Here is a 26358-nt window from a genome sequence, read left to right as displayed (position 1 = left end):
CCCTGAGGCCGGTTACACGTCTGACAGCCCGATTATGTCAATTAGTGCATCCCGCGTTTTTGCTTAGAGCATTTCAAGTTAGAGTCTATCATTTACAGCCTGAAGACTTATATTCCAGTTGTACATAAAGAAATGCACCTCCAAATTTCATGAATATCCAAAAACTAAGGAAACCAAATTTAATTTTCAAATTAACTCAAGGTATGATCTTTCTCAAATAAGCTGTTCAAATGAAAGTATTTATTTTTATAAATGTTTTCTCCAGCCAGTTTATCTCTAATTGCACTTAAGAAAGAGAAAAAAAATCTGTATTTAATCTTGTGCCAAGTTAAAAGAATAACCAGTAGCTTCCATTTCTTGTCTGAGGTTATTACCATTAAATTATATTCCCTTGGTATAAAAAAATATATATTTTAAAATCCCATAAAATTTTATGTTTTTTATAAACAAGAAACAACATAAAAGTACAGACACGACCAACACTTACACATTAGGTAAACAGGAATGATATTATTTCTAGGTGGTTTAACTGTGAATGGCAGCAGGCAGTCCAAGAAAAAAGCTCTTATAAAATGACTGATGTTCATTTTCAGCACAGGACAATCTCTCATGTCGTGGTACACGTTTCACAAAATCAAAAAAAAACAACAACCTGATTTACTTGGTTAAATCAGGGGGGAAAGGACAATGTTTATGGGGAGAACAACTTATAGAAAGTGTCCTGGGGATGGTGTGCGGACCAGTGTGGGGCCTGGTTTCAAAGGCTGACCCAGACGGCATAGGGACAGGCTGCTAGATCTTTACCTCCGCAGATACATCAAGAATTTACATGAAACTTTTAAAGCGTGCACTCCCCCATCTGTGTTTACTGTACAACGATGATCCCCGTGGGGGAGACGTGCTCCTTCCGAATCACACGCGGGACTGTTTCCCATCTCAGTGGAACGGCCGTCCTCTTCGGTGCCTTGACTTCAGGTGACTGGCTGAACGGCGGAGTGTTTTCCGCTCCTGTCGGTGCAGTTTCTCAGCTTCCTGTTGCTTCTTCTGCTGCTCAGACTAAAGGAGAAAATTAAACAAGGAGATGGAAAGAGCAAGAAAAATTCCATCATGCCTTTTTTTCCCTCTAACATAACAATGCTCACAGTTAAATGGTACATATGGAGTTGACATACCATTTTTAAAAAGCTGCCAATTCCTGAAATTATATATAGAATTCTTCTATTTTCAGATTTTCTTTGAATCTGTTACTTTATGATATGATCTTATCAGTCTTTTTTTAAAATTTAAGTGTCATTTACATACAATCTTATGTTGGCTTCAAATGTACAACACAGTGGTTCAACAGCTGTCCATGTTATCAAATCCTCACACCCCTCTACTGTGGTTACTATCTATCAATGCAGAGAGACATTAGAGAATCACTGACTATATTCTCCATGCGGTACTACTGTCTCTGGTGATTGTGAATCATCGTGCCCTTTGTCCCCCTCACCCTTTCCCACCCACTGCAGCCCCTCTCCCCTGGTAACCACTAATCACTTCTCAGTGTCTATGAGCCTACTGCTGTTTTGTTCCTTCTGTTTTCCTTTGTTTTTATATTTCACAAATAAGTGAAGTCACATGGGATTTGTCTTTCTCTGACTGGCTACTTCACTGAGCAAATACACTGTGGATCCATCCATATTGTTGCAAATGGCAGAATTTATTTTCTTTTAAGGGCTGAATAATATTCCATTGTGTACATGTACCACCTCTTCTTTATTCATTCATCTACTGATGGACACTTAGGTTGCTTCCATATCTTGGCTATTGCAAACAGTGCGGCAATAAACATAGGGATGCATTTATCTTTTTGAATCAGGAACTTTCTTTTCTTTAGGTAATTCCTAGAAGTGGGATCACTGGATCAAATGGCATTTCTATTTTTAGTTTTTGTAGAACCGCCAAACACAGTGGTTGCAACAATTTACATTGCCACCAACACTGTAGGAGGGTTCCCCTTTCTCTGCATCCTCGCCAACATTTGTTATTTCTTGTCTTTTGGATGGTGGCCATTCTAACAGCCAACACGCCTTTTTTTTTTTTTTCTGAGAGGGCATCTCTCATATTTATTGATCAAATGGTTGTTAACAACAATAAAATTCTGTATCGGGGGGTCAATGCTCAATGCACAATCATTAATCCATCTCAAGCCTAGTTCTCGTCAGTCTCCAATCTTCTGAAGCATAACGAACAAGTTCTTACATGGTGAACGAATTCTTACATAGTGAATAAGTTCTTACATGGTGAACAGTACAAGGGCATTCATCACAGAAACTTTAGGTTCTGATCACGCATTATGAACTATAAACAATCAGGTCAAATATGAATATTCGTTTGATTTTTATACTTGATTTATATGTGGATCCCACATTTCTCCCTTTATTATTATTATTTTTATTTTTAATAAACTGCTGAAGTGGTAGGTAGATGCAAGATAAAGGTAGAAAACATAGTTTAGTGTTGTAAGAGAGCAATTGTAGATGATCAGGTGTGTGACTGTAGACTATGTGCTAATCTGAGCTAGTCAAGGGCAATAAAACATCCACGGATGCAGAAGCTTTCTCTCAACACAGGGCGGGGTGAGGTTCTAAGCTTCACCACTGTTGTTCCCCAATTTCTCACCTGATGGCCCCCCTGCAACTGTGCCTGTCTTAGGTTGTTCCTCCCTTGAGGAATCTTACCCGTCTCTGGCTAACCAGTCATCTTCCGGGGCCATACAGGGAAATGTAAAGTTGGTAAGTGAGAGAGAAGCAATATTGTTTGAAAAGGTTAGCTTTTTACTTCTTTGCAGATTTATGCCCTGCAACACGCCTTTTTTTATAACCATGAGAACACCACAGCACAACCACCCAGCACAGCCCTCAGAGAAGGGCCTCAGAGGCCATGGCAGCACTCTGGCTACTGGACTCTGGTCCTACACGGCTGCTCCAGCAGACAGCAGGACAGGGTCAACTTTCACAGTCCCTGTAAAACCAGAAATCCTAACCTCCTGGTACGAGAAGTGCCCTGACAGACCAGTCTGAGCTACAAAGCATGAGACCAGCTTCTCTGTCAGCATACAGCACTGCCAGGATGGTTTAGGAGGATTTTGCTCCCCTTCTTGCAAAGCACCAAGTTGGGAAGATGCTGTTGCTTACAAAACGCCCATGATTTCTCTTGTACAGCTGTCTTTTATTTATAAGCCAGACCATTAATTTATACACTGTCTTGAAAACAAAACAAAAAAATACTTTTATGTACTAAAAGTATATAATTATCCACTGATGATTAAGCATTCATTCACCAGAACTGGTTCCAAAGAATTTTTGGCTATTTCCAGAAAATCAAACTCCCCCCGATAGCCAGAGATGTGTACTGTTAAACCATGGAGAGAGGCTTGGCAGAGAAGCCACAAGGTCACAGCCGGAGGAGCAGGGAGTGAGCAGGCCACCGCTGCAAAGGCCCCATGCTCATTGGCTGGACGAGAGTGGGACCTTCTCCCCTCCCCAAATAGGCCCACTGCTTCTAGCAGAAATTCTCAGAGTATTAGTACAGAATCCACCATGAAGGTAAGATCTGTGTAGTTTTAAAAACACCTTTGATGTTGATAATACAAACTCCTGCAAAGCTCAAAAAAATATGCTTAGCAGGAGGTGGCCCTGCGCAGGAGAGCTGACAGGGCACTGCCAGGGGCTTCGGGTTTGAAAATTGAAAAACGTTGCTATACAAAGACCTGGGGAGCCTGCTTGACTATGATTTATGTTTTCCTATGCACTTCATATTCATTTGTATTTTGCTTTTGAAGAAAACGTTTCCATATTCACCTCTAGCTGGTATTATTCAATTAAAAAAATTAAAGAGCTGGGAAGTGAGTGAGGGAATAGCTGGAAAGAAAAGCAATTTGTAAGACCAAAACCAGATGAATTTCCTCCATTTGAGGAAGCTCTTAAGCTGGGATTCTGTATAATTCTTTAGGTTCTTTTTCTGATTATTACCATTTCTTCAAGTGCTTTTTCAAAATAAATGCTGCCCTCCTGAGTACATGCCCTGGCTGGCACCCGGCCCAGAGAGCTGGGGTTACTGTTCTCTGCGCCCCTTGGTCCACTCCTCACGCAATAGCCACAGCGAGTTTTAAAAAATAAAAATAGTTATGTCAGTCTTCTGCTAACTAAATCTTTTCAACAACGTCCCACAATTCTCAGGATTAGGTTAAAATTTAACACAATCAGTTCCCACAGGACTTTCCATTTCATCTGAATCACTCTCCCTTGGCCACTTATTTTACACACGGGCTCTATCCCTCCTCAACGAAGAACCCTGTGCACATAGTACCTGTGCAGGGGCCCTCCTCGACCTGAAGACCCGCCTGAACATCACTCACTGCCCCAGCTCCTCCGCCGGGCACACCCCGCCCTCCCCTGGAGCACCCACAGCCATTACAATGACGTAAGACAGACAATTACGACGGGCAAGGACCATGTCTGTCTTGTTCCGTGTGTCCACAGCACATGGCACAGAGCAGACACTTGATACACATGTATTAATAGAAAACTCAGAAAAGCTGAGGGCAATGGCACCCTCCGCAGCAGACTGAATGATGCTATCATCAAAAGCCTGGTGAAATTCACAAACACTGGTTAATATGTTGTTTCTTATGTTAAAAAATAGTTCTAAAAAAAGTTTCTTGTTCAAGTGATTTGTAACGATGTACTAAATAAAGACCTACAGGGTGTGCCAGAGCTTCTAAGTTACGTGTTTTGTGCGCCTTCACTACAGACATCAGTTGCAGGCATTTCCTCATGCGTCGATGGCGAAGCAGTCTCCTGCGAGTACCTCTGCATCTCCAGAAGCGCATCTGGGGAAGATGCTGCCAGACCTTCCCCACAAAGACAGGAGCCTACAGACGAGCTTGTAGCAGGGACCACCCTGCAGACAAACCCGTCCAGAAAATGACTCTCCTTAGCCTCACTCTACAAGGCGCTTACGGGCCAAGCAGCTGGTCTCCACGCTTTCCTGCCCTTCTTCCCCCTTTCGCTCCTGTCACGGAGAAGCATGACAAGCACAGACCCGCACGCCCGCATCAGCAGCAGCCTGGGCAGAGATCTGAGGAAGGACTGGATTATACGGAATTTTAGAAGTGGATTTGGAGATCTGATCCATTTTGCACAATACAATTTTAAATAATATTGAAGCACAGACTTTCCTCTAAAATATTATTTACATTTTAGAAGTATAAATAAAAATACTGAGAAAACTAAAGCTTTTACTTAACAATATTTATCACACACCTAACACAAAAAGAGATTTCTATAAATACACAAATCCCTAAACATTCTCAAATAACAGATTTAATAGTGAAAATTTTGTTAGTTAAATGATATAACAGGCGTTAAGTCAAACATTAGTTGATGTATTCTCAGAAAGTTTCAAAGCCTCTGCTTGACCAACCATGAGGCCATTTCAAGTATTTCTTAGTGCTTCTTTAGTTTTAGCAAAAATAAGTAATTTCAGAGTCATTTTATTTTCATTTTATCACAGATTATAAACTGATATTCAACTCAGTAACTTCCAATTAAAAAAAGGTGGGCAAAGGCATGTGCTCGCACCCTAATGCCAACAGAAGCTAGCTCTCACCGCACAAGGGCCGTCCAGCAGCCAGGCGCCTGGTGACCTGCTGCAACGGCCACTCTGCCTTGGTGACGCTACTCCTGCCTTACCCCTGGAACCTTTATCTGAGGGAGCCAGGAAATGGCTGAAGGTGCACAGTGAATTTATGACAAGCTAGGAACAGGCATGATAAATGACTCCTGACAGGCATCTGGTTTGGGCTTGCTTACTGACATGAGAATGCAAGAGTACAGATTTGCTCTGAATGGAGAAAGATTTAATGGAAGGCTTCTTACACAGAGAATAAAAAGCTCTCATCTGGCAAATCTCCTGAATGACATCAGAGAGAACAAAGACTCAGAGGTGCATGGGCCGAGGATATGAACAGATATTTCTCCAAAGAAAATATATAAATGGCCAATAAGCACATGAAAAGATGCTCCACATCATTAGTCATCATGGAAATGCAAACCAAATCCATGAGGTATCACTTCACACCCAATAGGATGGCCATAATGAAAAAGATGGACAATAACAAGTGGTGGTGAAGATGTGGAGAAATGGAACCTGTGTGTTCTCCTGGTGGGAGTGTGAAATGGTTCAGCTGTTTTGGGAAACAGGCTTGCAGTTCCTCAGAGGTTAAACAGTTGCTATATGACCAAGTAATTCTACTTGGACGTATATACCGAAGAGAAATGAAAGCATATGTCAATGCAAAAGCATATGCCTGAATTTTATAGCAGCATAACTTAGCGCAGTCCCCTATCCCCTGACAAAAAGGTGAAACAATCCAAATTTCAATCAACACATGGACAGTAGGTAAGCAAAATGTGGTATTATCCCCACAATGAAATATTATGCAGTCATAAAAAAGAAACCAAGTTCTGATACACACCACAACAAGGGTTAACCTTGAGAACATGCTAAATGATAGAAGCCAGTAATAAAAGAAAACATATTGTCTGATTCCATTTATATGAAGCATACAGAACAGGCAAATCCACAGAGACAGAAAGGAGGCTAGTCGTTGCCAGGGGCTGGGGATGGGAATTTGGGGTGACTGCTACAGGTTATGGGGCTCTTTTTGGGGTGATGAGGATATTCTGGGATTAGACAGGGCTGATGATTACAAACCTTAGCAAATGTGCTAAAAACCCTGACTTGTATACTCTAAAGAGGTGAATTTTATGGTAAGTGAATTATATCCCAATTTAAAAAAAGAATCAGAGGCAGAGTCTTTGCCATTCTTTCCCACTTGGTGTCCATATAGATTAAGATCAACTAAATGAGAAAAACAGTTTTTGAAAAAGAGAACCATGTAGTTTCACTCATCACTTAACAGCAAATATTTCAGCAGTTTATTCCTCCTTTAATTTGTACCAGGCATTTTTATAGCTGGCTAAAGAAACAACTCCTATTAATCAGTTTAGAATAGGACCTACCACTGATGGAGTAATTTGCCATCTGCCAGTATAGTGTCCTGGGTAAGCTGCACACTACTGTCGTGAAGGTATCAGAACTCACCAATTCTGGTCTTCTCTGAAGTCCATAAAAGCTATAAGCGTTCTTTCATAGCCTTAGGTGGTCAGCACTTTGGAAGTGCAGCTCATGTGGCCTGGTGACCCAGAAACCATACTGCCAGCTCCTCACTGACAATGCCAGCTCTCTGGTCACTGAGGCCCGCCTCCCTCGGACACCAAAACACGCCCAGCTCTGCCTCAGTCAAGCAGCATGTTCTAGGAGGGGCTCTGGCTCTAAGGAAAATGCCAGAACAGAAACACAGCTTCCCCACTAGGGGGAAAGCTTGGGAAGGCAGTTTTGCGTCCAGACACATCTACAGCACCACTGGAATCCTATTTTTCTTTTGCAAATTAAAAATAACATTAGGAAAACAACTTACCCTCTTTAATGTGAAGGTCAATTGTTTGCTGCCAACCATGGTGTCTGATACACTCAATGTCCCATTTTTTGCTTCAAGTTTCAAACGATCTTCGAGGGTTTTACTGCAGGAAATAGGAGGATGACACATTAATTAGCATTACATTTTGATTTACCATTAGAAACAAGTTTTAATTGGGATTGATCACATGATGCAAAATCTTTTACACGTGTGGTAAAGACAGAAAATGGTCTTCATTTAACACCATCAGTGGAAAGAATTAGGGGCCCTCAGTCATTACTTATACTTAATACATATACAGAACGGTGGCTGCCGAAAACAATCGCTAATATTTTAAGTGGTGGTTCCAAATATTTCAATGGTTGCAATTTATCTTACTAAATTGTATTTCTGAAGCCTGTAATTTACTGTAATGGTCTGTGACACTTAGGTTTCTGAAGCATTTTATATTTAAACCATGCTCCAGTTAGGTATGAGGGCATTTCGGCAATTCGGTCACCTTCTGCACAGAAGTGAACACAAATTAAGTTCTCCAGGTCAAGCCAAGGAGAAGATGCTTTGCGAGTTCTGATTTTCTTTCATTTGGTCTTAGCTCATTGGACTATACAAATCATCCACAGTATACAGAGCTTAAAACATGAATCTATCTGATCACACAAATAGAAACAAAAGCAGTTATTCTGAGGGTAAATTCTATCTGATTCACCCCAATTCACTGCTGTGTCTTTCAATTTCTTACTTGCATTATTCTTTCTGAGATACTTTACCTCAAAAGTAAATCTCATTTCATTTCTTGATCATGTTTTCTTAACTTTTCTAGGGTCTGTTAATACCATCTTTGTCCCTGGTTGTGGTTTGCTGTGCCCTGTGTTCACTGTCATCTGCATAATTAACACCACCCTGCCGTGGCTTTATAACCAAGATGTTAAATTAAACTTGAATTTTGTACCAGTTATATAACACTTTGGATGTTGTTATAATAATGTTTTATTCTAAAATCAGAACATTGGCCCTTTTCCTTAATGTGGTTTAGAGGGGAAGAAAAACTGGATTAAGCCTAAAGAGACTTTCAGTAAGTTTTAACATTTAACTCTAACCCTTTGAGAAATGGCTGAAGCAATACCCTCATGGCCCCGTGATGAAACTGGGAGAGAAGAGAGGGGAGGAAAACAGAAAAAATATAGCTCTTTTACTTTGTTCCCACCTCAAAAAAAGTAAATACTCTTCCCTCTCCAACTCTCCTTATACCACAAATGAATCCCTTGAAAGTTAACATTAAAAACCCTGACTGAATAAAAAAAGGCTGAATTGTGTGAAAGGGTCTTTTCCTGAAACATGCTCTTTGTGATTATTTACTGAGTAGAACACAGCTCCTAAATGACCCCTAAGACAAAGTGATGCTCCTTTGAAATTCTGAAGCTGATGTTTGATGTTCACACCATAAGAGATTTATCTCTAGTTTATGACTATTAGTAATGTACTAAACATACCTTCTTTATATAATTTGAGACATAAAGTGGTTAGCATAAAAGTGGCACTCTTTTCTAAGCAATAATGTTATTAAGAAGCACTTTTAAAGTACTTTTCATCTTCAAAGTTCTTTACAGACGAACTAATTAATCCTTTCAACATCCCTGAGACAGGAGTATTTATCCTTTATAGATGGCAAAAAGGGAGGTAAGATGCTAAATGACTTGCCCCAGGCCACATAAGGATTCAAGTCTGAAACCAGGATTCCAATTTAAGCATTTCTAGTTGCCAGGCATGTGTCAGACCATACTTGATTTATAAAGTTTTGTTCAGGAAATATGTCCATTAAGTATTCTAAATGACAAGCTTCCACATGACAAACTGAATGAAACTTAGATTTCGTTGAGCTTTTTTTTTTTTAACAAGAATTCAAAAGTGGAGTGTAAACTGACTCCAGCACGCATTCAAATTATGTTAGCCTAAGCAAATTCCTCAACCTGTCCATTTCATTTCTGTTCTTTCTTTTTACAGCTATAAACTCTAAGGTTTTCAAGTTAACAGGACTTCTGAGTAACTATGGAGCCACTGAGACAAGCTGTACACAGAAAACACTAATTTGGGAAGAAAAAGACTTTTCCAGTAAATTGTGGGAAATTACTACTCTTTTAAGAATGACCTTATTTCCTCCATGAGAGGGTATATAAATTCTGGTTTTCTCTCAATGTACTTTCCATGTACACTTGTAAGAACTTGTTCTGTCTAGGCTACATGGAAAGACAAGCAGAGTTTCAGAACGAGCCATGGCAGGAGATCAGACAGGGCCCGAGTGTGGAGGTGCCGACATTAAAGCAAGTTCCCCTTCCCTTCCTTTGAACGTCAGTTTACAGAATGTGGCTGCTAACCAGCAGTTCCAAGGCCTGTAACTTGAGCGTGAATTCAGTCAGAGACGATTTAAGAAGCAGACACCTGAAAAGTGTCTCTTGTAACAGAAGAATAAAACACAGAAGCCCACGCTGTGCGTCCTCAGTGCTTAGCCCAAGGCATCGGCCTGGGCAGAGGAGCCGTGCCCTCCCTGCGCACCCCTCACTCCGGCTTCTGTTCCCACCCAGGCCACAGGCGCACAGCTCTGGGATACACTGCAGTCGCTGTGTAAGGGTAAGAATTCTAGGGAACAATTCCACCGTCACAAGATGAACAACACCCCCCATCACACACATCTGTGGGGCCTGCTAAGAAGGTAGATGTGGGCATTAGGAGATGGAAAGAGGATTTATTCAGCACAGGATGGCGAGGGCCGGAGGGGAGAACGAGAATTACCAGCAGGCCTATCTTACAAGAGAAAAGAAAAATGAGCATAAACTCTAAGGGGAAACATCAAGTTAGATATTTATTAGATAGCCTAGGAAAGCTGAATCATTTATTTCTTTGAGGTTTTAAAACACACATGCACTAATAATTCTATACTGAACTATTAAAATTATTTAATTAAAAATAGTGCTCCTCAATGGAGAGTTTTTAATCACTTCGTGTGGAAAGGGAGATGGGGTGGAAGTTAATACACATAAAGGCCGTGCTTTAGCATAGCATTTACAAGAGTTACAGTAACTCAAAATAAAGGGATCACCCCTCCATAGTCTACACCAAAGGGAAGAATGGAGAGATGGAATCCTCAGAAAAACAGCAAATTTCAAGAATTAAAAAATTTTCAGTACTTTGCTTTAACTAAGTAACTGAAAAACATTTATACATACTGCAAAGGTTATTGAAAACTCTATTTGCATATGTTATTCAAAGCCCTTATCTCAGGAGCTGTAAATTCATCCAACTACGAAATCGGATCCCTCATCCAGCGGCTTAGTTGGAATTTAAAAAGATTCCCGATCTTCACGCTTACTGCAAGGGCGGGGAAACAGGCACCCCGGTAAAAGGGCACAGCGCTCAGAGACTTCTCCACGGTGAGGCGGCATATCTGTCACGTACCCTTTCTGTTCCAGTAAATTACAAAACTAGGTAGTTAGTATGTTCTACATAAATTTTTGCACGTGTATGTATTTATCACTGTGAAAAAGGTAAGAGGAAAACAAGAAACAACCTAACATCCCAAATTGAGGGATCTTATATTAATTTTATGGCCCATCTGCCTTATGAAATATTGATGCAGCCATCAGGTAGGCCTACATGTACTTACAAAGAAATGTTTCAAAACTATTATTAAATGAAAAGAGAAATTAATCCGCACTATGACCAGTAGGACCCATTCAAGTCAACAAAAGAAAGGCCAATGCATACACGTGTGAATGTGCGCATTAACAGGGCGATGGAATTCTAAACAGGCACATGCGGCAGGGGCCTTAGGGAGGGAGTGTGGGGGCATGACAGAGACTGTCACCTTCTATTCTACATTGTTAAGTACTACAATGAAAATATGCTTATATATTACTGGAATACATATTACTTGAGTAATAAAAGATTATTTTTTCTAAGTGTAGGTTTGGAATTAAACTGCTTTCAAAATTAGATTTCAAAGACGCTTATATTAAAGCAAGCTTGCATTCCTGTAGTTTTCCTTCACCATCAGTGAGGAAGATTGCTGAGGAGTGAAGACAAGCCCTGGCGAATTCACAAAGTAGACGCTGCTGCAGACGTGATAAGCGGCTCCCCAAGAGCTACTAAACTTCCTGGTGAAGTTGAGTTCCTCAAACACATGGAATGCCTTAAAAAATCTTTGAATTTCCGAGACCTAGGTGCATCAAAGAATGCTTTCCTAAACTGAACTGAAGGCTACCCACAAGGTAGTATTTATTACCCAGAGGAGGAGATCTCCTCAGCCACTGAAACTTAGAAAGCTGTCATCTAAGACTCTCTTCCTCCCCGGCTCACGCACCGACGTCCCTGGAGCTCACATCACACCACCTGCAGGCCCTGACTGGCTGCCCCAGGTACCCGAGGAGGCTGCTGGGCCCAGAGCACTGACTGAGGCCGGCAAGCGCCAGCTTCCCAATCTTTTCACCCGTAAACGTAATTATTTCCACCCGTCGCGACTTCTTTCCCTTGTGTCTCTGAATATGGAGTCCTTGTCCTTTTTGAGGCTATCTCCTTCATCTGTGCCCCTGGCCCCATTTCCTCCTGATGGTTCCCAAATCTGGTTGTCAATTTAGTCCCTTCTCTCATTTTGTTCCTGTTTCCTTTCCACAGTTCATTCCTCTGCCTACAAATCACATCTCTCAAGCTGAAAAAAATCTCCCCTATCAGGTTATCAGCTTTGTTTCTTCCCTTTTAGTGCTAAACTTCTTGGAAGAATCATTTACACTAACTGTTCACATATTTTCAAATCTCCACTCACTCATTTATCCACTGAAATCAGACACTTGGACTGTCTGCCTGAGAAACTGATCCCACCAAGACAATCTTCCTAATGGCCTTTTTTCAATCTTTTTTCTATTGACCTCCCCACTCCACCTGACCTTTGCACCATGCCCTCTGTGACATTCCCCACCTGCTTGGCTCTTTCCAGTTTTCCTCCAACCTTTCTGACAACTCTTTAGTAATTTCTACTGCCCGTCTCTAAATCAGAATTCTTAGCCCTAGGCTATTAATATATCTGTGACAGCTCTTAAATTATATGTATTCTTTTATATCCATTTAGGTCTTCCCAAACAGAGGTGTATGGTTTTTATCACAGACTCAATAAAATTATTTGTTGTTCCTAAGGGCTCCTCTCTTAGCCCTCATGTTACCCTACACACTTATGGTGAGTCTTTTTCATACTGTGGTTTCAATCACACAATAAAAGCTGGCGTCTCTTAAACCATATCTCTGCCTGCCTCCTACATTTCCATTTGTCTGCTGAACATTACCAAGACATCTGGACACCGGAGGCTTGCTGTGCTTAATACCCAGCTGGAAACCTGTTTTTCATTCTGTGTTCTTTATCTTGGTAGCAACACCACTAGACATTTCAATATCACCCCTGACTAATCCTTTCTCCTTTGATAGTAAATCAGTAACCAGACAATACTGCAGTGTACGCCCATTTCTCTTATTCTTAGACAGTCTTAGGGATACGTTGGCTGTATGTCTGTCTACTTCTTCCCTCCCCACGGTCCAGGCTGTCATCATTTCCGACTGGGACTGACATATAGTCCGTTAGCTGAGCCCAGGTGCCCACTTTCTCTCTAAAACTGAGATACTTCATTGACATTTTCTGGGTAATAGGGACTTTTTATATCTATGTTTTTATTTTTATTTTCTACATTTTATTACTTTATTTTCTACTGCTTTTATTATGTAAGCATTTATACAATTGGTGGATGGGTTTGGAAGAGATCTGATCGTACTCATGTTAGCTTAAAAGCCCTCTGAGGCTCTCTAGCGCACGGGCTGGGGCCTCGTCCACCACGGTGCCCCTCACGCATGCGATGCCCTGGGGCCGCACTGGCCCTCCCTCGGGGCCCACACAGCAGTCCTTCAGCCGCGCTGTTCCCTCTGTCCGGGACGCCGTCCCTCCTCCCTGCTTCCAGTGCTCATCTTTTCATCATTCAAACGACCAGTTGCAATGTGACCTCTTGCAAAGATTTTCTTAAATCTCCAAAAATTAAATCCCTTTCTTTCTTCTGCACTTTCATGTGCCCTTCACAGCTCACACAGTGTTGGCTAGAATATGAAAGCTACAGGTATGGAAGCTGTGCCTTCCTTTCCACTCCCAGGTCTAGGACAACACCTTGCTCACACTAGGCCCTCAGTGAACATCTGATTGAATGGCTGGGTGGAGAGGCTGGTAGGTGGGTGAATAAACTCACCAATGACGTATAGCCACTGTAAGACAGATACATATGTGTGACAGACATATGTACTTATCTAAAGCCACGTTATTATGCCAAGCAGAGGACCGAGTTAGAATTTACTATTCACTTTTTCCTTTATAGAAATAGTTTTAAAGCTGGGCAAGTCCAAGTGAACATTTAAACATAATATACTCAATTTTGATGTGTTTTATTGATTGCCTTGTGGTAACTCGCAGAATAAACATAAGGCGTCACTTCAGTTCTCTGAAAGATAATGGTCCAATGCTTCATTAAGTAATATTAAGATATTGCAAGTTCAGGATTTGCCAAAATAATCAAGTCAAGGCTAGAATTCAATAAGCACTCTGCCAAAACACCAGCAAACTGCAGGCTATTCATAGCAAAGGGTTATTACTTTAAGCAGTAAGATTTTTCTTTTAAGCTCATATATGTATTATTACTTACATAGCTGTTCTCAAGAAAATTATTTAACTTAGTGATATTTAACTTAATAAGAATGTTTAATGTAGTGCATTAACTTAGCTAGTATTTACTCGTGAAATCCTAAATTTTTATCCCTTTTGTTTTTACATTAATATACTGCTACAACTCACACGCAGCCCAAGAAGGTGAAGTGAGTTCAGTCATGCCTCCCACCCCACGCCATGGCCTCCTTCAATCATGTTTACACTAAAAGAAACTGCTCCCAGATTTGTCTGGTCAATAGTTGGGAGTAAATGAGTTTTCTTTTTTTCAGGAGATCTTAAAAGGGTAACTTCCCAAATTGCCTGACAGGTAGCTAAGGTATGGAAGATTCATGCTTTCACAAGGACAGCTTCACAGTACCTTTCACTGTACCTACTTGGGCCTAGGTACTGATTCAGAGGCCAGGGATAGAGTAAGTAAAACAAGGTGAAAACAGCAGATAATCTAACAAAGAAATACATCCCACAGAATCAGAATACCAGAAACAAGTGGTCTTCCCTCTGTTTCTGCATAGGATCTGACTGGGACTCCAAATAAAATATTTAATAATAAGAGCTATATAAAAAGTGAAATTACACACACAGAGTGTAAAATGGAGCAGCCTCTTTGAAAAACAGTTTGGCAATTTCTCAAAAGGTTAAACACAACATTACCATGTGACCATCGATTCTGCTCCTAGGTACATAGGAGAAATGAAAACTTATGTTCATGTAAAAACATATACAAAAATGTTCATCACAGTGCTATCTGTAGTGGCCAGAAAGTGAAAACAACCCAAATACCCACCAACTGATAAACGGTTAAATACAACGTGGTATATCCATACACTGAAATATCATTTGGCAATAAAAATGAGTATCATTTGGCAATAAAAACTGACACATGCTACAGCATGCATGAACATTAAAAACATTATGCTGGTAAAAGAAGCCAGACAAAATGTCATATATTGTATGATTCCATTTATATGAAATGTCAGAATAGGCAAATCTATAGAGACAGAAAGTAGATGAGCGGTGGTCTGGGGATGGGGTGGGTGGGGCAAACAGGAGTGAATGCCAACAGGGAATGAATGGAGTGTAGTTTGGGGGAGACCAAAGTCTAAAATTGACTGTGGTGATGGCTGCACAACATTGTGAATATGCTTAAAAACAATGATTTACACACTTTTAAGTAGGTGATTTGTGTGTTACATAAATTGTATCTTAAGAAAATTGCCATTTAAAAAAGTTAGCTCGGTAGGTCTTCAAAAGACATCAAGTCTATTACTAGATTCTTTACTCACCAATACGTCCTTTGTTAATTAGTCAAGCCATTGCTGGATTCTAAGTTGAAAGATTTGCTTAACACTTGGTGTCCCAGATACATGCTAGGAGCTGGTGAGATAATGATGAACGGGCACATCTCTATTCCAGAAACAACTCCGCCTGTCCAGGAGTGCCCTTTCCACCTTTGCCCCTTTCCTCCATCAGAAAAACCACATTTTCCTCATCAGGAAGCTGGGAGCTGAGGAAGTATATGGTGCAAAGCTGGTACTGCCCCTGACCTAACGCCTCATCTGTCCTGCCCATCTCTTCCTCCTCTGTCCCTGCTGGCTCCCCAGACCTTCAGGCTCTTCTTTCCAGATTATCTATTGCCACCATCTATCATGTTCAAATCTTGTCTATTAATACTTAGCCTAGAAATTCTCAAAGCAGAGACTCCCTAACTTAGAGCTTATACACAGTTTGGACTTGAATACCTAACCTTTTCCTTAGACACCTGACAACTGAAACTGTTCAAATAATACTATTTTTTCCCCAAAGGTTGAACTTTTTCTTCTGGTGGTAAAATCTATGTAACATATAACTTATTATTTTAACTGTTTTTAAAACGGGCAAATCAGTGGGCATCCACACTTGTGCAACGATCACCACTATCCTTTTCCAGAACTTGTTACCATTCCGAAGTGAAGCTCTGTACCCCTCACGTCGTGTATCCTCATTCCCCCTCCCCCTGTCCTTGGCAATCACTGCTCTACTCCCCATGTATTTCGTTAGTGCAGACAACCACTCATCCTAATCTCTCAATTTTCTAGTAAGAGGCTTAAAATATCTGGCAAATTTTCCCAGTGACCTTCTCAATAATAGGTAAACTGAGCTGGAGGTAAACATGATTGAAATTGTAATTTTTAAAAATAAATTTTTGTTAAGAGGCAAAGAATTTGTTACCTTTTAATTACCACTGTATAAAAGACTACCGATCTGTAGGGCATAGAATAAGATAGATTACCTGCAGATTAGGGAACCTGATGGGAAAAAAAAGAGGACAAGAGTGGCTTTGGCAGCATCAAAGAGTTCTAAGTTTGGCTGTCAACACTCATAGGGCTAGATCCTGTATCTTACTCTATGTAAACTCTCCCTACAAAAACTGTTAAAAATATTGACCCTAAAGACCAGTGTACTTCCCCTCAGGCCTGAGGCGCTTCCCTCACATTAACTCCGAAGATCAAAATGTCATCTTCAAGGCGACGTGCCAGCAAGGACGAGCACACTCGACAACAGTCAAGTCATCACTGAGAATGCAGTATTACTCACTTCATCAACTTCTGCTTTGTGGCAGAATCTTTGAAGCTTCTGAATTCTTCTCCAGCTTTGATCTCATAGAACTGGGGCTGGAGGACCGTCTGCTGGTCCTCCCGCCGCTGCTCCCGCCGCCTCCCCCTTTCCTCCTGCTGGAGCAGTCGGCGCTGCTTCCTGACCTCTTCAACCCAGCCTTTCTCATCATCGGAGCTCTCGGAACTTGCTGCATCACTTGGCTTTCCTTCCGGTTCCTCCTCCTCTTCCTGAGAATAAAAATAGTAAGAAGCAGCCCCTTTCCCCCAACCAAACACCGACCTGTTATTTTCCTCTGAACAGCATTAGCCCACCAGAGTTCATGACATCTCAGGCATAGGAAAGAAAATGCCTCTGGTTAAAGCAGAAACACTCCTAAGCTGACGGCCACACAAGCTATGACTCAAGTATACTCGGAAAACTTTATGTGAAAGAAACAGCAGCAAATTCTAAATAATAAAGAGTATGTTACCTTTTCACGCAGTTCTTGTTGCTCTAAGAGTCTTAGTTTCTTCTTCCTTTTTTCACTAATTTTTGAAACAAGTGGATTCAAAAGCCTAAATTCTTCACTCTCTTCGTCTACTTGAAAATCAGGATTCTCAAACATAACTTTAAATCGATCATCGGTGAGTATGTTAGGAAGGCTCTGGAAGAAACAGAATGTAGTCAGGGACAGACTAATACCATATGATTTCACTTATATGTGGAATCTGAAAAACAAATGAACAAATAAAAAAATCCTGAAAACACAAAGAATAGCTGGTGGTTACTACAGGGGAGGGGAGCAGGGGGATGGATGAAATAGGTGAAGGGAAAAGAAATAAGTGAGAATGTTTGATATCTTGATCTGGGCGATGGTTACGTAAGTGTATACACATGTCAAAATTCAGCAAGCTGTACACTAAGATTTGTTCATTTTATTGTATGTACCTCAACATAAAATTGAAAAAGATCATTAAAAAGAAAAAAGAAGAATCTAAAAATCTAAAGTTAATATATGAGTAAAACCTGACCAGAAAGATGGCTTAAAAACATTTCACTCAGTTCTAAATTAATAAATTGCATAAAGTGTAACTTACTATAAAATTCCTTTAGAATTATTTTCCAGAACTTTCTAATTGCCTCTGGGTTTTATCTCCAACCCCAAACAAATTCCAGTAATGCATTTCACAGGTGGTATGTATTAGTTGGCCATTATACATAATGGACTAAGAATGAGCCTTTCTGGTTAACTTTACACTTAATACATTATAAAGAATTTTCTTCAATTAACATTTTTAATGCAAAAAACTTTTCAAGAAAATACATGTTTTTGAAACATGGCTTTTTAAGTGTGGCCACTATACCAAATTAAAATTAGTGAGTTTTCAATTTCATATTCCAAAACTGGGAGAGGAAATATATATCAATAAAAGCCAAGAATTAACATGGTGGGGAGCAGGTGGTGTAAGTTTACTGACTCCAACTGAGATATCTGGAAACATAGAGAACATATCCATCACTTATAGGACAGAGAGCCTCACTGATTTCTTCCCCCTAGACTATTTAATTGCTCTCAAAGGACAAAGTATAAGACTGTCATTTTTGACATAATAAAACCGCTATTGAGACATTGGGATAGCGCAGGAGTGACATACTAAGTTACATTTTATTTGTACCATTTTTGAAAAGAAAGTTTAGTAGAATAAATTGTAAACTTATCTGTTCATGTAAACAAATGACAACCTTATACACTCAGGGCTTTCCTATGTATCTTACCTGCTACAGGCTTGGAAACCAGATGAATCAACCTACTTAATGTGGTTTTGCAAAGCAGAGTAAACAGCCTGAACATAGGCTAAAAAAGCTAAACTGTTTGCAGTGGACTCAAGCTCTACTGAATGGACTTTATTTTACTGACTGTTTTCCACTACTGAGAGCAAATACAGTTGTGAGTAGCTAACTTCTGAATGTTGTGCTTGTATAGTAGAGCTATACAAAAATTTGGTAAAACATGAGACATTAAGGAACTTGGGCTGTTTATAACTTGTATGTACCTAAAACATGATAAACCCTTACCTAAAATCCTGTAATATACTGAATATATACTTAAGGGATATTGAACAAGTCTTCTCTGATTAAATATCATCTCCAAGACAGATTTAGGTTCAAGGAAGAAACAAAGACAGGTAAGATCTAGTTCCTGATCCCAAGAAATATGCTCCCAATCTAATAAGAAAGAAAAAACCCCTGCATGCTACCAGGCACCATATGAAGGAGATGAAACAGAGCTGACAGCACTCTAGGAACAGAGAGGTAAAAAGTAATTCCAGCAAGAGACTTCTCAGAAGGGTTCTTGGGGTTGTGACATCTGGGAAAAGGCTTGAAAAGATGAACAGGTTTGAAGAGACAGAAATTTAAAGGCACTTCCAGCTTACCGGTGGGTGGTGAGCAGTCTGATGCTGCAAGAATAACAGCAAAATTTGAAAGAGCATTTTTTGATTAGGCCACGCTGTAAAGGATTTTAAACACCATGACCTTTATTCTGAAGGTAAACTACTCAGGAAGAAGAGGACGACGAGGAGGAAGCGGACACAAGCATGCTTCCAGACCTTCAGATGCCGAAGACAGCTCTGCTCGGAGAGTCCTGGGCATCTCGGTCCGTGACGGACTGTGGAGGGAGAAGCCGAGTCACGAGGAAGACCGAGAGGCCGCTTAGGAACCCGGAAGACAGACAGGCCTGAATCAGGCACGGGAATCCAGGGGTGGGAATAAGTACTGTTTTAGGAAAGGATTATTGTGAGATATGTTTCTGAGTCGTATTTCTAAGGGTTGATGGATAGCTATGAAGGAGATGGGGGGAGGAAGAGTGAAAAACACGGTTAGAAATTTCTCTCAAGTCACTAATTTAAGTGACTAGAAAGCTGGTGATATCATGAGTTAGGATCCATCACTGGAGGTCATCAGAAAAAGAGGCGTAGGTGGAGTAAAGTGTAAGAAATTATGTTCCAAGAATCCAAGATGTCCTACAGTTTGGGAATGGATAAATAAACTAGTACATTTGGACACTGGAATATTATTTTAGTGCTAAAAAGAAGTAAGCGATCAAGCCATGAAAAGCCATTGAGGAACCTTAAACGCGTATTACTAAGTAAAAGAAGCCAATCTGGAAAGGCTGTATATGTATAACCCCACCTACATGGCACTGTGGAAAAGGTGAAACAACGGAGGCAGTGAAAACATCAGCAGCTGCCAGGGGTCAGTGGGGAGGGAGGAGCAGCCGGAGCAGAGAGCAGCTCCTGGGCAGTGAAAATGCGCTGTTTGATATGCTAATGATGGATACACATCATTATACATTTGCTTAAACGCAGAATGACCACCACCAAGAGTGAAGACTAATGTAAACAAAGGACTCTGGGTGATAATGACAGGTTGGTGCAGATTCACCAATTACAACAAATGTACCCCTGGTGGGTGGCTAACTGTGGGGGAGGCTGTGCACAGGTTGGGGCAGTGGTATGTGGGAAAGCCCTGTACCTTCCCCTTAATTTTGCCGTGAAGCTAAATCTGCTGTAAATTTTTTTGTTTAAATTCCAGTGAATGATAAAGATTAACAAGGAAAAGCAAATTATGTTCCCTGTAAGACTGGTTAAGTCTATGGTTCAAGGGGAATGTCATTTGGATTCTGATGGACACCCTTAGGGGCCTGGGGCCAAGGCACCAACCAGGTGTCTGGAGAGTGGAAGCGGCTAAACTGCATAAATTTTGGAATTATCTGTAAATAAAACATAGGTGATATTGCCAAAGACCCAAATATGTGAAATGAATAGCTATTAGCCTATAATACATTTTCAGATAAGGAAATAAAATAAAACCCAAGGGAAATTTTTTCCTTTTCATCTTGCTGCATTTATTAAATTGTATTTTAAAAATAACAGAAACGTGTTAAGAAAGAGTATGTTGCTAGTATTCTTAAGTTTTTTCTTAATGTAAAACAAATAAATTGCATTGCCTGATGGCAAGTATGCTTTGGATGAACAATTATAAAATAAAAACTCTGTGAGCCAATTATAAAATAAAAATATAAAAATATTTCGCCTAGTAGTTTTCACAGGTGTCTTAAAAAAACAAAGTAGGATGAGGTGTTATTAGTGATGGTCTACCGTAGTTTAAAAGCGTTTGGCTAGAGATCTTCCCTAGAATAGAAGTCACCCTCTTACCCACCCAGGAGAAGTGCGTTCACTAAGACTAAGGCAATAGCGACAACTTGGAAGACAAGGCCAACAGCCAGGAAATGCCACTAGTAAGAACGACCAAAACTCAGACCCTTACCAATCAAAAGGACCACCCATGCCATGCCTCTCCAAGCTACCTGTGCATAGTGGGAGTTCAACCACATCTGTTGAAAGACTAAATGAATTAATTCTTAATTAGAATTAATAGCACCAAATTTTAAAGTCTGGATAAAGTCTAGATAATGCTGCATCTTGACATGATGTGGTAGGTCACTTCCTACTGTAGCTCCAACATCAACTAAATGGTAAACATCTGATCACACTGATTACATTATCAGGGGAAGCAATATTTGGAAACATACTTCACTGTTCTGCTTTCATGGAATTCAGTGGATGCCAGAGCAAGACATAACTGAAGCAGACTGACTTGCAAATTAGGAGTTATCAGAGCTATCAAAGCTTTTGAGGGTTGCAAGAGCTTAGATCAAGGGCAAGACTAATGAACGGCTGATGGATTTAACAAGTCTTTCAAGTATTCTTTACAATATGAAGGATTCTTTCCTTAATTCATGAAGGGTTCTGAAGATCTTCATTGTAATTAGACAACACTGTTAAACAACAAATCTTACAAACTTTGTTTAATAGCAGTCTCAGATTTTTAGAGGATTGTATTTAAGTATTTCTGGAAAGAAACCAAGCTCTGATAAAAGGGCCTCATTTTGGTCAGCAAGCTACCAAAAAGGAAATTAGGGGCACATTTTACAAATACCGCTTTCTAGCAGAATTTTCTCACGTAACATAGCGACAAAAATAGCAACTCCAGCTTCCAAGAGCTGGAGAGAAACTGCTGTTTTGATGAAAGAAGATATGAATTTCTAAGGTTTTTCCTCCCTGTGCTTGCAGGGGTGATTCTTTACAGGGTGACCCTACTAATATTTTGACAAAATTGTTTAAAGGCACAGATAATCATGATTTTTCCCACTGACTTAAGACCACTTTGCCTGTTTTCAAAATGGTCATTTTTCCGTCCTGCACTACTGTGTTATAACCTTCTCCAGCTGCCCCAGCCTCAAGAAAAGTCTGCTAAAGGAAGGGATAGAGAAAGCAAGGGGAACTTTCTCACATCTTTATAATCACAAAGGCCTTTAAAAAGGCTCTGGAACACTGCACACCCGAGGCACAGGATTAAAATTAAATTTTAATTTAACTGTCCTACCCTCTATAACATCAAGGGTAATGATAAGGCCTCACAAGCATGAAACAGATAGGAATGCATACATCTGCAGCCTAAATGAGCTCCACTCTCTTCCTATGGAAGCTTTAGGGCATTGTAAATCCAAAGATCACTTGCATTTAGCTTGTAAAATGACATTATGAAGCTGAGAAGTTACCTCCCTAATCTTCCTCAGGCTTAGCAAGAAAATCAATGTGAGAATTCTGAGAAACTCAACAGAGCACAAAGTACTTATCTTTTATACACTTTAAGATAAACACAGACATTTAACACACTGATGTCAATTAAAAAGGCGCACAGCCATAGCACATAGATAGAAACATACATAAAAAGTTCAAGTAACTGTTTCAATGTTGGGAACATAAAAGCCACCTATGTATTTACTTAAGGAAGGCGTCTAAAAATTAAGATTTAAATAATGTATTAAAAGAATGTACTAGACCAGAATGCCAGGGCACAGAGAGGCAGGGGAAGCAGAGACTAGCAGGGAGCACTACATGTGAGCCCCTCAGGAATCACCGACCGAGGCTGCTCTCTCTGGGCCTGCTGGCCACAGAGGAACCATGACCCAGGGAAGCTGAGGGTCACCCGGATGACACAGTGAGCATGGGGCCAGAAACAAGGCCCTTGAGCTGCGGTCCTCAGCCATCATTCAAGAGAGTGGAACAAATACAAACATGCAGAGAGCTCGTTTATTTGCCATTCCCTCACCCAGTCAGAAACTAGAGAACAGAGAAAAAAAGAAATGAGGACACAAAAACTTACTAACAGTGCGATACAGCTGGCCCAAAGTGGCAAGCCAGGCCATTAATTCATCAGCAGTGACCTTCTGAGGAGAGAGCTGATCTTTACCGTTCTAGTGGTCACCGAGCTTGGTCATCTGCCTGCCTGGTGTGAGCACGGGGAAAACGGCATGGCGGGCGGGCGTGGGGGACATAATGAGGACGTCTTTATACACCTGAGAAAATTAGTAAATCTCCTCTTGTCTTGATAATATCAGCCAAATGAAGCACTAAGTTTTATTTGCTTTATGACCTATCTTCATCTATTTTCACATTAGCAAATGAAGGCAGGGAGCAGTTCCATGTCAAAGTCCATGCTCCCAATAACGCCAAGTCTAAATAAAAACTGGTTACTTCTAGACTATAAACAAACCTAGTTAGTACAAAGAAAAACAATAAACAATGTTAATATTTAACAAGACAAGGATTAAGTAAATTGTAACACATCCATAAGATAGAATATGCAGGTATCAAAAATATTTACAAAGAAGTTTTAATAAAATGGAAAACTATTCGTGTTATTTTATAGAACTAGGATAAATATTTTTAATATACATTATCTTGCTATTATGGTTTATAATTTTAAGAGAAATAAGACTAGAGGAAATTCACTAAAAATTTTTTTTTTATTAAGGTATGATTGATGGACACTCTTAGGAAGGTTTCACATGAAAAACACTGAACACAGTGGTCACTACATTCACCTGTATTTTCAAGTCTCCCCCACATCCCACCGCAGTCACTGTCCATCAGTGTAGTAAGATGCCACAGGGCACTATTTGTCTTCTCTGTGCTACACTGTCTTTCCTGGGACCCCCCACACCATGTGAACTGCACTAAAATATTAATGCTGCCTTGCTCTGGTCAGAATCAAATGGGTGACTTCCTTCCATCTATTTTACAAATTTCCCATATTGAGCATATTCTATCCTATAAGCAGAAAAAAAGAGTAAGAAAAACACTATATGCATTTTTCAAGAAGAAAAAATAAAAAACAGACATTTACAAGTTACTATTAAGAAAATACAGAAACAATTTTATCAAAATTTTCTCTGCCTTATAGACTCTTACCTTAACTTTCTTTTTCCATGTAGATTTTTTCTTCTCCTCTTCTTCCTCGATTAATTTAAGTGCCAGCTCTTTGTTAACTTTTGGCAATTTCTAGTAGGAAAAAAAAAGGCTGTACTGAAATACCTATATCTTGGCTTTAAAGGTTAACAGTTCTATAAAGAATATAACCTCACAGATAGAAAATATCTAACTCTTATTTTACATTTCATTACCCCAAGTAGGAAATAATGTGGTTAATGGCACAAAAACAGCAACCTCCGCTGCTGGGAGGCCCCCTCACCTGGCCTCTCCCTGTTGGGCTGAGCAGGAAGCTGGGAGAAGCTGCACTTGGCCGAGGTCAGCCTCTGTGGGCACAGGCCCTTGAGTAACAGCAGGCCAGTAGGCCTGGTATGTAGCCTCTGGCCAGAGGTGCAAGGAACCCCTCAAATGCTACTAGTAATGCTAACTGCACTATTTTCTGCTCCTGAAATGGCAAATTTCTAAGGAGAATTCTGCATATGAGTCTGGCAACTTTCAGGATAAAGTTACATTCTTTTTTGTCTGTTACCAGTTAATGCTTTATGTTCCACAGAAAAGTAAAATACAACTTTGATGATACTACAAAGAGCTGAGACAAAAGTACTTCATACCCTAGCCCAACCATGCCAATGTACACACATTCACTGCTCTTAAAAACATACTCTGGAAAATGGAGAAAACGGTCATGTTCCTTGTACTCAAATTATGTGTATAGACATATATATGTGTGCGTGTTTGTGTGTGTTCTGCTAATGTTCACTTAGACATGGTTGCATCATGTGCTGGTCAACCTTAATCAAGAGAGGCTGTTAGAGAGACTGCAAGGCAGAAGGTGAGAAGGGACCTGCCCCCCCCTTCCTCTTGCTGTTGGGCTGGCATCACATGTCAACAGTTCTCCATGCTGGCAGCACCAGGCGCTTCCAGCAGAGTGGGCAAGTCCCGTTTACAGTTTTCTGACTTTCCCTGGAGTGGCCTCATCCTAACTCGAGGGCCCCAGAACAGGCAGGCAGCCTTCCGTTGAGGTTTGGGTCCCAGTTCCCCAGCCCTGCCTCTTCTTTGTTGCCCAGGGTGGAGTGGTAGCTGTTTCCTGCAGCCACTGCCTCAGACATCACACCTTAAGTGTTTTTGCTTTTCAGTTCTATACCTGATAAACAATTTTTTACATTAAATTCTATTAATAGAATGTGCGATCTGATTTCCATCTGACCCTGACACAGTCTAGTGCCCATCTGCCGTGATCCAAGGGGACAGCCTGGGATACTGCCCAATGTCAGTAAGAACCAGGGAGTAGAACAGGCAAGCCCTGACTCTCCAAACACTGAAAACCCATCAGGAAACTCCACCAGATTTTCCTGACAGGGCTGCAGTGTCTGTCCATCTGGCATCATTTCCCACAATACCAATACCATGGAGTCCATAACGAAAAAATTGTAAAGAGTACCCACCATCAAGACAAATAAAATACACCAAAATAGTAGTAAAAGATGTAAACTAAGAATAGAAAAATCAGGAAATGGATGGCCAGTTTCTTTGGAATAGTGATAAAAATTCTGTACTTTTCTCTAGTAAATTCAGTGGTTAGTACAATGATTACCTTTAACTGGACTCTCTGTGCACGTGTTTCTTCGATCTTCTGCCGGATCTTATCTTTCCTATATTCTTCATAAGCAAATGGATTTACCATCAATTTCACCTTTTCGAAATGGGGAAAAAAAGTTAAAAGAACAGAATGCTCCATATACACCATGTCTATTATGCCAAAGAAGAGATATCTTATAAAGCATAAGCATGTTTTACGAAAATGCAAGTAAGTAGAGCAGAAATGGCTCATTAATCACTAAAATACAGTGTAGTTTTGTATTTACCTTGTGATAGAGTCTTATATCCATGAAAAATCCATGCATATATGCCCGGAGAAAAGGTGAGCCGATGAGATGTGTGAGCCCTGAGGAAAGCCAATCAGAAGAAGGCAGATTATTATTAAATCTTGATTAAAACTGAACAGTATTTCTTGGATTATAGTAAGATTTCACTTCTGAGTAAAAATTTAATGATTAGAATAATTCATCTTCAATAACTATAGAGAAAAATTTAATTCACTTCAAGCAATATCACCCTTACTTATTATAAATGTAATGCTAAGTGTAAAAATGAAAGAAAGAGTCCTTATGAACTAT

General features: G+C 40.3%; 1 protein-coding gene across 1 annotated transcript in view; it reads right to left on the bottom strand.

Annotated features, from left to right (window-relative positions):
- Window positions 1-218: 218 nt before the first annotated feature.
- NOL10 (nucleolar protein 10) overlaps window positions 219-26358 on the bottom strand; it is an 86316-nt gene continuing 60176 nt past the window's right edge. The window contains exons 15-21 of the mRNA XM_073216576.1: window positions 26047-26126; window positions 25776-25874; window positions 24164-24253; window positions 17335-17508; window positions 16845-17092; window positions 7529-7631; window positions 219-1056 (exon numbers count right to left, since the gene is read on the bottom strand). Coding sequence (XP_073072677.1) covers window positions 937-1056; window positions 7529-7631; window positions 16845-17092; window positions 17335-17508; window positions 24164-24253; window positions 25776-25874; window positions 26047-26126 — 914 coding nt within the window. The 3' untranslated portion in view covers window positions 219-936. The remainder of the gene's footprint in view (window positions 1057-7528; window positions 7632-16844; window positions 17093-17334; window positions 17509-24163; window positions 24254-25775; window positions 25875-26046; window positions 26127-26358) is intronic.

Source organism: Manis javanica, chromosome 1, assembly GCF_040802235.1.
Source record: "Manis javanica isolate MJ-LG chromosome 1, MJ_LKY, whole genome shotgun sequence".
Taxonomy (NCBI): Eukaryota; Metazoa; Chordata; class Mammalia; order Pholidota; family Manidae; genus Manis; species Manis javanica.
Note: the sequence above shows the minus strand (reverse complement) of the source record. Positions and strands in the feature narration are given on the sequence as shown.